This window comes from Psammomys obesus, unplaced genomic scaffold, assembly GCF_907164565.1.
Source record: "Psammomys obesus unplaced genomic scaffold, mPsaObe1.curated_primary_1811, whole genome shotgun sequence".
Classification (NCBI taxonomy): domain Eukaryota; kingdom Metazoa; phylum Chordata; class Mammalia; order Rodentia; family Muridae; genus Psammomys; species Psammomys obesus.
The window spans coordinates 13,077,081-13,088,158 of record NW_026596234.1 but is presented as its reverse complement, the minus strand read 5'-3'; the positions used below and the strand labels follow the sequence as shown (position 1 = coordinate 13,088,158).

Below are 11,078 nucleotides of genomic sequence, written 5' to 3'. Positions count from 1 at the left end.
TATGGTGTCTTGCTCATTCTGTTCAGGAGAGGGACCAGTGGATCAGGAGGGAAGAGACCCAAGTCCTAGATTTCACTTCGAGCCACTTGCAGGGACGATGTGGGCAAATTCCTAATTAAAAAAAAAAAAAAAAAAAAAAAAATTTTTTTTTTTCAAAGAGGCCTAGAGCATGGAACTTGGTGTATTCCCTTTTAATCCAGGGAGGGGATTAAAAGGGTGTGCCACCACACCCCGCTGTTGTGAGGACTGGGTCTTACTAGGTTGCTTGGGCTAGAGCTTCAAACTTGTGATCCTACCTCGACCCTCAATAGGTGGAATGACAGGCCTCGGTTTCTCCATAAGGCAGCGAACACAGTAAACATTTGCACCTTTTCCTATCCTTGTGTCTTCGGAGCCTGACAGCTCCGTATCCGACAAACTAAAGGTTTCCGTATAAAACACTGCTGTTCATTTTTATTTTATTTTGGCCTTTGAAAGGTGGTGCTTTTCCAGCCCCCTAGACCGAAGGGAGGTTCCGCCCTTGGGCCGCCCGTTCCCAGAGTGAACATCCTTCTGCAAGCTCTCATTGGCTTCCTCTGGTCGAGCCCCCCATAACCCTGGTAACAGCCTCCGCCCTGGAGTTGCCAGTCCCGGATTGGTCCGTAGCGCCCAAGTTCAACAGCGAGCTCTTTAGGCCTTTGGCCTGAGTCATTGCGAAGCTGGCGTGGTGATTGGCGAGCTTGGACGTCAGTCAGCCGGAGGCGGGCCTAGTGTGGGAAATGGCTGCCGCGTGGGCCGGTGGTTGAACGGTCTCGGCAGCGGAGGCGTGAAGCTGAGTCGCAGCGCCTAGCGCATGCAGCTCCCACCGGTGGGAGGTGGAATTCGGCTCCGCTGGGCTTGAACACGAACCTCAGCCTCCCGCGTTCCCCACCCCGGCTCAGGTGAGATCAGAGGCCGCCTTCCCTTTAGACTCTATGAGATGCCATCAGGATCTGGAGCCCGAGAATCGGCTTCCAGTAGTCTCGATGGTGGACAAATGGCCTACGCCTTAAACCCGAGTTTCTCATCTGCGAAACGGGGATAGTAAATGGAGCCAAACGGGAGACATTTGCATAAAGCAGCGCAGCCAGTCGGGATACGAGAAACTACACACTTGTTAAGCTCCCTCTATAGTGAAAGGAATTGAGTTTCAGAGAAAGCCACTTGGCTTGCTCAGTATTTCACAGCAAGTTTTGAGCGATTGCTTTTTCCCTGGTATATACCAGGACCAAAGGAGAGAGTGCGTAAGAATTAAAGAATTTGTAAGCAGAAAGGCTATCAGAATATTTTAACAAGAGTTGAATGTGATGGCACATGCCTGAATCCCAGCACTTACTTAGGAAGACGAGGTGAGAGGATTGCTATGGGTTTGGGTCAAGTCAGGGCTACACAGCAGAATCCTGCGTACACAATAGAAAAGAAGGCCATACGTTTTGGTTTCGTTCGGTTGGTTTTTTTGAGATAGGGTTCCTCAGTGTGACAACTCTAGCTGTGCTGGGTAGACTAGGGTGGCCTTAAACTCACAAAGATCCACCCGCCTCTGCCTCCCCGAGTGCTAGGATTGGCCTGTGTTTTCAATCTCCTGTACTGCCAATGATCTATGTAGCCCCACCCCCACCCCCACCCCGAAGCCGTGAGTCTTAGTTTTTGAGACAAGATTTCATGTAGTCTAAAATGGCCTTGAATTGACCCAGCTGCCTCCACCTCCCAACTGCTGGGATTACAGGTGTGTGTTGCCACACCCAACTTCCAGTCCTTTTCTTTCGTTTTGGCTTTGGTGTGTGTGTGTGTGCGTGCGTGCGTGCGTGCGTGCGTTGTTGTTGTTGTTAGGGCTTTTGTTTTTGTTTTCCTCTGACGCTTCTCCCTAATTGCCTATACTGTCATAACTGGTCCAGATGGCCTGATGATCCTTCTGCCTAAGCTTTTTAAGTAGCTCAGATCACAAGGTGCACCACTACACTTGGCTTCATGCCTATCTAAGTTCCTGGGAAATGAGTTTCTATGGCTTGTTCACAATTTTCATCTCACCTACAGTAATTTCCCCTAGAGTGACCTTCCAACCTTAACTATTGTGCCATGCCTTCCCCAACATACTCTGGCCTGTTTCTCATTTTTTTGTAGGTTTTATGGCCATTATCCAATATGCCCTTATGTGCTTGTTACATATCTGCCCCTGAAAGATACACAGTGTTTGATAAATCTTGAGATATTGTCCAGATAACTGAAGAGCTAGGTCCCTACTGTCTTAAGTGTCTCTTCCTTTCCATAGGCCCATCTGGAACAGTAGCTAAAACTACAGTCTAGCATCGCATGGACCTATGTTGCCCTTGAGAAACTTAGGGCTTCCCTGACGGCAGTTCTGCAGAGGAAGTGTCCTAGCCTGGGCCTCAGACAATTCCCAGCCCCTCCATGGCCCTCATAGTGCTGAACGGACTTCTTATCAAGGACTCAAGCCCACCTATGCTGCTACACCAGATCAGCAAGACTCCTCAGCTCGATGCCTTCAACTACCAGAGCTGCTTCATGCAAGACCTCTTTGCTCACTTCCCTGAGGTCTTATTCATACACCGGACCTATAACCCACGAGGCAAGGTGTTATACACCTTCTTGGTAGATGGACCCCGGGTACAGGTTGAGGGGCCTCTTGCCCGAGCCGTGTACTTCGCCATTCCTATCAATGAAGATGCCAAAGGCCTGACCCAGATGTTCCAGGTGTTCAAGAAGTTTAACCCAGCATGGGAGAGAGTCAATACCATTCTGGTGGACCCCCACTTCCTCCTGCTGCCTACCCTGACCATGGAGTTCCCCACTGCTGAGGTCTTGCTCTCAGCCTTCCACATCTGTAAGTTCCTCCAGGGTAAAGTCTATCAGCTGTCGCTGGAGCAGCCTGTACAAAGTGTGCTTCTATCGTCTCTGCAGAGCACAATGTGCTCAGCCACGGCTGGCAACCTGCGGAAGCTGTACACACTGCTAGGCAACTGCGTCCCCCCCAGCAGGCTGCCTGAGCTCCACCCTCACTGGCTGCTCAATGACCGCATCTGGCTGACCCATCGCTGGAGAAGCAGAGCCCAGAGCAACCGATACTTTCAGAGCCTGGAAGTCACAGCCCACATCCTCAGCCAGCTTTTTGGCGCCACACCATTTGAGAAACAAGGCATGGCATCTGTGTTCCGATACATGCAACAGAACCCTTCAGACAAAGCCAGCCTCAGCCTGGCTGTGACTCCCCAGGACAGTCACACTCCTTCAGATACCAGCCCTGAAAGCCCCAACACAGAGCAGCTGGTGGAAGCCCGTATCCAGCACTCCCTCAACGCCATCTGCACAGGGCCAGCAGCCCAACTCTGCCTAGGTGAGCTCGCCGTGGTCCAGAAATCCATGCACCTCATTGGCTCTGGCTCAGACAAAATGAACATCCAGATTCTGGAGGACACGCACAATGTACAGCCCCAGGCCCCTGCCAGCTGCAGCTGCTACTTTAATCAAGCCTTCCACCTGCCCTGCCGCCACATCCTAGCCATGCTCAGTGCCCGCCACCAGGTGCTCCAGCCGGACATGCTGCAGGCTCAGTGGACCTCAGGCTGTGCCAACAGCCTGGACAGCATCCTGGGCAGCAAGTGGAGTGCCACCCTTGACAAGCTCCTGGCTGTGACTCTCCTCACTGAGGAGGTAGGCCGGCTCTTACAGCACTGCAGCAAGGAGGAATTTGAGCGTCGATACAGCACTCTTCGGGAACTAGCCGACAGCTGGATCGGCCCTTACGAGCAGGTCCAGCTCTGATCACACACATGCACACCCAGTGCTGGGAATTGAACCTAGAGCAGTACATACATTAGGCAGTTACTGCTCTACCATTGCCTCTTCTCATTTCTTATTCTGAGATAGCCTCTCACTAGGTGCCCAGGCTGGCCTAAAACTCAGTACATAGCTGAGGCTGGCCTTGAGCTCCTGATCCTCTATCTCCCAAGTGCTGACCTCTTTTTATTTTGAGATATTCTCACTAGGCTTCCAGGCTAGTCTTGAACTCACTCTGCAGATGGCCTGACTTTGAACTTTTGAGCCTCCTAACTAGCCTCCTGAATAAGTGAGATTATAGACCTGTGTCACCAGGCCCAATGTCTGATGATGTGATGCCCTGAAACGTTCATGTACACATGTACCTTCACATCCTCCCCTCTACACACTCCAGCCTCCTGTCTAGAACGTGTGAAGCTCCATAGAACAGAAGTCAGAAAATCTTTTCCATTAAGGGCCCGGTAGTAAATATTGTGGACTTTGATGGTCTCTGTTCTGCAGTCTGGCTTCAGTTTTGACAACTTTTTCATAAGGAAAAATTATTTGTAGCTCAAGAAATTTCTGAAAATGGGTGATTCCTTCAGAGAGATGCTGGGTGATAAGGCTGAAGGTTCAGTGTTGATAACTACTGCCCCAGTCATGAGATGGTTTACGTGACTCTGGCCCGGGAGCCTTCCCGCAAAGGAAGAGGCTGCTATGGTGGGTCTGCCAAGCATCCCACTTTTCCTGTCCCACCCTGGGATTAATAAAATGAATGTTGTATGCCCACACTTGTCTCTTTTATACATGGCCCCTTAGGGCCGTGAAAGGAGGAGAATTGGCAGGAGGATGGTGCTACGTGTGAGTGGTGATTCTCTTTTTTTTTTTACCTGCCAAAGTTTCTATACCTGGTTCTGCCTTTACCAGCAGTGCGACTCCAAGCAGGCAGCTCTCTAAGCCTCGGTTTATCTGTAAGATAGGCATCCTCACACAGTGTGTCACAGTAAAGAAGAATGGCTTTCTGTTGGCTCAGCCTACAGTCGCATCTGCCTTCAGCAAGTTTGGGACACAGGCAAGAGGAAAATCCATATTGTCTAGGACTACAGACAAGAAAAATGTCTCCAAATAGGGCTTTCTACCTAGGTAACCCAATGTAATCTGCTCAGAGCTCTCTTGGTGATATCAAGAACTTCCTGTAGGGTGGTCCTAACAAAGCAGTGTGATTTATCAGGGTGGCTCCATGACCCACACCCTCTCCCCATCCCTGCCATAGCCATCCCCAACCTTATCTGCCCAAAAACCATACGGAGAAGCCGCCCTATGTATCTCATGCTATTTCATCTGACTACAAGCAGGAGCCCCTCCTGGATCTCACTAACGGCATCTGCCCAGGAGCCTCGTAGGCGTGCGCCTGCTCCCACTGCCACCCCTCCACAGCTCCCTCTGGCTCTGGGTGGGCCATCATGAAAGCTTGAGCTGCCCGGATCAGGTCCTCTTCCTGCAGGCCTGGCACAGGCACGGTGGGGATGCCAGCGATCATCATGGCCAGGGTAAGGATGCAGATGTCAGGCTGGGAGCCGGCCTCCTTCCCCCCTGCCTCAGAGGATATCGGCAGAACCCCAGGTGACAGCCCACACAGCAGCAGTGGCCGGGGCCTGCCAGGGCCAGCCAGGTAGGGAGGTCTGCTCCGGGAGCAGGGGTCTGCCCAGCCCATGTTCTCCAGCTGCCTCATGGGGGGCAATCTGGGACAGTATCGGCTGTGTTCCTTCCTCCGAGTTGTCTCCCAGCTAACTCCCCCAGAGCAGCCCCTGGCTTCAGGCACTGCCAAGGTGGGGCCCCAGGCCTGGGCAGCAGGTGCCACCTGCTCAGCTTTCTGGCTCAGTGGGCCTAATCCACCAGATGACACCACCACTGGCTCTGCAGGACTATAGAGGCCAAGAGACGAACCTGAAGAAGCAGCCCCACCTGCAGAGACAAGAATAAGATGGAATGTTATTCTTGGTCTCTTGGAGGAAGAGGCCCTGAGGGGCAGGGCCTGGGAGCAGGGACAATCAGCATCAGCCCAAGAGGATGGTCAGAGTTTGGGAATGTAAGCATTACTCATATCTACAGCTCCAGCCAGTCCCAGTACTGCAGGTGATGGGAAGTGTTTGTTAAATAAGTGAGCAAGTGGGTAATTAGTAATTGGCAAGGCCTTTGGATATCTTTTCCTCCAAGAGAACTGAGTCCACAGTCATCCCCAAAACATCCAGCAGCACCTCGACCCCCACCCCCGAAGCCAGGAAGCAGCTTCGTGTGGGAAGCTCTGCTGTCCCCTCTCACCTTGGCCGGAAGGCAGAAGACCCAGATGAGTCTGTGGAGACATGAAGTAGGACATGGCTGCCCCAAAGTCGCTGTTCATGAGGGAATAGCCCTATTCCTCTTGCCCTACTCTACAGTTTTCTACAGTGTCACCTCACAGCCCCTGTTACACCCAGACGCTACCTCACAATACTAACCTGTCCATTATAGAACATACATGTCACAATGGGAGGGAATTAAATGGGCCCTGGGAGCAGGAGCAGGATGTTCCGGGCTTTTGTCATTATCTTGGTCAAGACCCACCAAGACAGGTGTTTTCATTTTTTTTTTATTTTATTTTTTTTTCTTTCTGGTGCTGGGGCTAGAACCTGGGGCTTTGGGAATGCAAGGCATGAGTGCTGCCTCAGAACTACATTCTACTTGTTTGTGTTTTGTTTTGCTTTTTTTGTTGTGGTATTGTTTTTTTTGTTTGTTTGTTGAGACAGGACCAAACTAAGTAACCGTGGCTGGTCTGAACCATCCCACGGTCTACTTCCTGTTCCAGGCCTGTCTCCTGCTTGCTGGAGTTGAAGTCATGTACCACCATGCCCAGCCTGGTTTTGCTTTTGTATGGCTGGCCTCAAACCCTTGATCTTCCTGTCTCAGCTTTCAAGGGGTTGGGAATATAGGTATGTGCCACCACACCTGGCTCCACTCAGACTGTTTTGTTCCTCAATATCTCCAGCTGCAAAATGGGCAGGGGGGGGCACTGCCCCTACCTAACCAGGAGTTTCAAGGGTGAGATCAGATTATCTCTGTGGACACTAGTAATCAGAGATACAAATGAATGAGCTCAGCTTTTGTGTCTTGCAGTGTAAGCCAGGCTATTCAAACATTTGCTACCGCATAAACCAAGCATTGGGGCATGCCTGCAATCCCAGCACTCGGGTAGGAGAAGCAGGAGGATCAGAGTCTAAGGTCATTCTCCATTTTATAGCAAGTATGAAGGCAAACTGGGGTACAAGTGACCCTGTTTTTTTGTTTTGTTTTGTTTTGTTTTTGTTATTGTTGCTGGTTTTAAATCATTTGCTGGAGCCACATATGGTGGCACACTCCTTTAATCCCAGCAGTTTGGAGGCAGAGGCAGGGAGATCTCTGAGTTTGAGGCCAAACTCAGAGATAGTCTACAGAGCTAGTTCCAGAACAGCTGGGGCTACATAATGAGGCCCTCTCTCCAAAAATACATTAAATAAAAAATGGGGGCTGGAGAGATGGCTCAGAGGTGAAGAGCACTGGCTGTTCTTCCAGAGATCATGAGTTCAATTCCCACCAAGCACATGGTGGCTCACAACTGTCTACATAGTAAATACATAAATATTTTAAATAAATAAATAATGTTCTTATCTCTTGGCCTCTGAAAAATGACGTTTGGTCCAGGTCACTGGTGGTTGGCACAGACTCTAGGAGGCTCTGAATAATGCTAGGGCACTACTCCATCTTAGGTCAACCAACAGAATCCCAGGGCACACCTATGCATCAGTATTTTTAAGTTCTTGAGGACATTATAGTCAGGCCTGATGGATCAGGCCTGGAAGCCAGCTAACTGAGAAGTTGAGGTAGAAGCGCTTAAGGCCAGCATGAGCAACTTAAACTCTGTCCCAAATGGTAAATAAAAAGAGGGCTGTGGTGGTGGCACACGCCTTTAATGTAGAGGCAGGGGGATCTCTGTGAGTTACAGCCTTTTCTACAAAGCAAGTCTAGGACAGTCAGGGCTCTGTTACACAGAGAAGCCCTGACTCTAAAAACAAAAAACAAGACGAGGAGGAGGAGGACGAGGAGAGAAGAAGGGGGCTGGCAGCTAGACAAGGTACTACTACACACCTTAATTCCAGCATTCAGGAGGCAGGCGGATCTTTGTGAGTTACATGCCAGCCAGGGATACATACTACGACTCTGTCTTAAAGGGGCGGGGGAGGCTGGAGGGTGTGGTTTGGTGGTACAACACTCATGGGGTACTAAACTCAGTTCCTAGTACTGCAAAAGCCAGAAGCCAGAAATACTACCCCATGCCTGTAATCTCCAGTTGTGAGAGAATTGCCAGGGTTCAGGATGAGCCTTGCTACAGCATAAGACCCTGTCTCAAAGAAGCCACAAATGAAAACAGCAAATGATTACAGTCTTCTTCCAAGGTGAAACCTCTGATCTAGGAAATGCTTCTCCATTCTGACCATGCATTAGAACTGCTTTTACAAAAACTATCAAGTAAGGCATTGAGGCTTATGCCTATAATCCTGGTATATGAGAGTGTAAAGCCAGCCTAAGCTGTAGGTGAGATCTTGTCTAGAACAAAACTAAACAAAAATGGCTGGGCCAGGTGGCTCATGCCTTTAATTCCATGACTTGGGAAGCAGAGGCAGGTGGATCTCTATGAGTTCAAGGCCAGCCTGGTCTATAAATCAAGTCCAGGATAGCCAGAACTACACAGAGAAACCCTTGAAAAAACAAAACAAAAAAAGTCGTGATAACTGGGTTTAATTCTCTGACAAACCACAAACCAAAGGAGACTGTTGGGGTGTGGGGACAGAGAATGTGTCCTAGATAATTCAAAGGAGTGTACACGCTGGGGAACCCTAATATAGATGGCTCCCAAAATACTTCCTCTAACCTGGCGACTCTAGGACTGCCTCTCACAAGGCTGAAGAGGCAAGGAGACGCTCTAATGCTCAGAACATCAACTCAGCTCTATTTATTTCTGGCCCCGATTGTTAGCCACACAGCCAGCTCTGGGCTAGCCACGGCTCTGGAGGCAGGATGCACTCCTGTGGCTTTGCTCTGGTGGCCACAGGCCTTCATTCATACTTGCAGAAATCCTTCAGTCCTTTGGGCAGGTGGAGCCCATCAATGGCCAGCCTGTGCACCACGTTCTTCTGGATCACCAGACGACACAGAGTCTGCAGAGATGGCACTGTGGAGAGATGACGGTCAAAGGCAAGCTGAGGTAACACTAGGCCTGAAAAGATCTGCATCTTGGTCCCTATTTGCCATCAACCTGGGAATCAGCTTCTGCTCTCAGGCTCAGCCTTCCCGGTGGGGCTGCTTGTGTAGCTGGCATAACACCTCTTCCTGAGAACTTTGTCCAGACCTCACAGCCTAAGCTCTTCTTCCCCTCACTCAGCAGCTTCAAGCCTGATTTGCCTGTGCAAGCACAGCCCAGTATACAGCAGGTTCCAGTTCAATGAATTCATGACATGTGACCAGAAGCATAAATGAAAGGTCTACTGCGCTACAGTGAGCCAGACCTCAGAATTTAAAAGTCCTCAGTCTGAGTTTGATGCCAGCCTTGTCTGTGGAGTGCGTTCCAGGACAGCCAAGGCTACTCAGAGAAACCCGGTCTCAAACAAACCAAGAGTTCTCAATCTGGGGTCTGTGATGGCTCTAACTCCATAGGGACAAACCTATGAACATTTTTCTAATAAAACACACAACTCATAGCTGAATGTAGTGGCTCCTGACTATACTCAAAACCCTCGGCAGCCTGACACAGAAAGGACTGTCTAGTTCCAGACCAGCCTTGTCTCCAGCGTGAGCTGGTCTCAGAAAACCAAAAATAAATAAATAAATTCACAAAAATCTCAAGAAGCCCCAGGTCTAAAATTGGTTTTAGAACCCCTATCTTAGGGGCTGGGGTGTGCAGCACAGCAAGAGTGCCTGCCCGGCATGCATGAAACCGACTTGGTTCCCAGGACACCCTCACCTCCCTCTCCCCCCAAACACGAAGAATCCCTATTACTGAAATAGCTTCCAAACAAAGAGGGTGTCTTAGTCAACCAGCTGAGATGAGTACACTGAGGCAGGCCTACAGCCAAGCAAATCACAAGCAAAAGCTGGACAGTCCAAGGCCTTGCGAGCTAGCTGCGGGGGCCCAGCAGATACCCAGTCGATACGCCAAACCAGAAAAGGGTCACTACCCAGGGGTGGGATACCTACAGCCATACTCCAGCTGGACCAGGCGCACACTCTTGGTGGACGCAAACACATCTACCACAGCGTAGAGGGGCTGGGCAGCCGGCAGCCCCCGGGCGCTTGGGCCCATGTCCTCCCCGTTGATGACGATGTGCATGTCGGCGGTCCCATCCTCACGCGGGCAGAAGAGGACACCCACGCGGCTGCGGCGCGCAGTGGGAGGCAGCACGTTTTGTTCATAGAGCTGATCTAGGAGGTGGCTATAGAGCCCTGGCCGGCTGCGGCCCACCAGGCGGTCCCGGGGAATTCGGAACTGCTGGATGCGCAGATAGGGTTCAACCAGTAGAGCCTCCGAGCCGCTGGGGACCGCTGCCTCTGCTTCTGGTTGACCCTCCCGGGGCACGCGGTTGTGGTGACGTGTGATAGCGAAGACCCAGCTATGGCCAAGGCTGACCAGGTCAGGCAGTGAAAACTCAGGCACGGTGGCCAGACTGGCCGGGTCCAGCGCGGTCAAACCAAGACGAAGGTGGCCGCACCAGCCCAGCTCTTTTTCCTCTATCTCCACTAGGAATACCTGACCCGGGGCCAGGGGCTCGCGACTGAAGCACACACCGTGGGCGAAGCTCTCCACGCGTGTGGCTCGCGTCCCCGACGGGTCCACGCGAATGTTGGCTCCGTGCACTTGGTGGAAGCGTGTGGGAGGGGGCTCTGAACGCGCAGGGCTCCGTGGGCCACCCGACCCTACGGGTTCGGAGGCAGCAGCCATCTCCCCGCCATGAAGCAGGTCAGCTCATGCCAAGGGCTATTTTGGGCGGCGGGCGCAGCCGGTGACCGCGGGGGACCTTGTAAGGCACTTCCCCTTGCCTATCCTTCCCCGGCTCTGCCCGGGGGTCCTAGCGCCGCTTTCCTGGCATCTCGCCAGTAAAATGTCCCCAGGAGCCTGGGAAACCTTGCTGTCAACACCAAAATCATCTGCTCTCTGGCCCCTTGATAATAACCTTCAGAGCTGTGCACTTTGGTAACTGACCTCTCCCGACCCTCGG

At 51.4% G+C, this 11,078-nt stretch overlaps 3 protein-coding genes across 3 annotated transcripts; 1 reads left to right on the top strand and 2 right to left on the bottom strand.

The window, feature by feature from the left end:
• Positions 1-448: 448 nt before the first annotated feature.
• Zswim1 (zinc finger SWIM-type containing 1) lies at positions 449-4,581 on the top strand. Its single transcript, XM_055595988.1, has 2 exons — positions 449-920; positions 2,288-4,581. The coding sequence occupies exon 2, from the start codon at positions 2,428-2,430 to the stop codon at positions 3,796-3,798; it is 1,371 nt and encodes a 456-aa protein (XP_055451963.1). The 5' UTR covers positions 449-920; positions 2,288-2,427; the 3' UTR covers positions 3,799-4,581.
• A 556-nt stretch (positions 4,582-5,137) lies between these two features.
• Spata25 (spermatogenesis associated 25) lies at positions 5,138-8,740 on the bottom strand. The gene is made up of 2 exons (XM_055596038.1): positions 6,115-8,740; positions 5,138-5,757 (listed from the first exon to the last, which is right to left on the bottom strand). Exons 1-2 carry the CDS (start codon positions 6,191-6,193, stop codon positions 5,138-5,140), a joined length of 699 nt encoding a protein of 232 aa, XP_055452013.1. The 5' UTR covers positions 6,194-8,740.
• Positions 8,741-8,803: 63 nt separating this feature from the next.
• Neurl2 (neuralized E3 ubiquitin protein ligase 2) lies at positions 8,804-11,064 on the bottom strand. The gene is made up of 2 exons (XM_055596037.1): positions 10,060-11,064; positions 8,804-9,037 (listed from the first exon to the last, which is right to left on the bottom strand). Exons 1-2 carry the CDS (start codon positions 10,799-10,801, stop codon positions 8,922-8,924), a joined length of 858 nt encoding a protein of 285 aa, XP_055452012.1. The 5' UTR covers positions 10,802-11,064; the 3' UTR covers positions 8,804-8,921.
• Positions 11,065-11,078: the final 14 nt, after the last annotated feature.

What these genes read in the sequence shown, in the direction of transcription:
- Zswim1 (XM_055595988.1), top strand. Translation starts at nt 2,428, where the DNA reads ATGGCCCTCATAGTGCTGAACGGACTTCTTATCAAGGACTCAAGCCCA.
- Spata25 (XM_055596038.1), bottom strand. Translation starts at nt 6,193, where the DNA reads ATGAACAGCGACTTTGGGGCAGCCATGTCCTACTTCATGTCTCCACAG. An exon ending in TCTTCTGCCTTCCGGCCAAG is followed by an intron (nt 5,758 to 6,114) that starts GTGAGAGGGGAC and finishes TTGTCTCTGCAG; the next exon opens with GTGGGGCTGCTTCTTCAGGT.
- Neurl2 (XM_055596037.1), bottom strand. Translation starts at nt 10,801, where the DNA reads ATGGCTGCTGCCTCCGAACCCGTAGGGTCGGGTGGCCCACGGAGCCCT. An exon ending in GGTCCAGCTGGAGTATGGCT is followed by an intron (nt 9,038 to 10,059) that starts GTAGGTATCCCA and finishes ATCTCTCCACAG; the next exon opens with TGCCATCTCTGCAGACTCTG.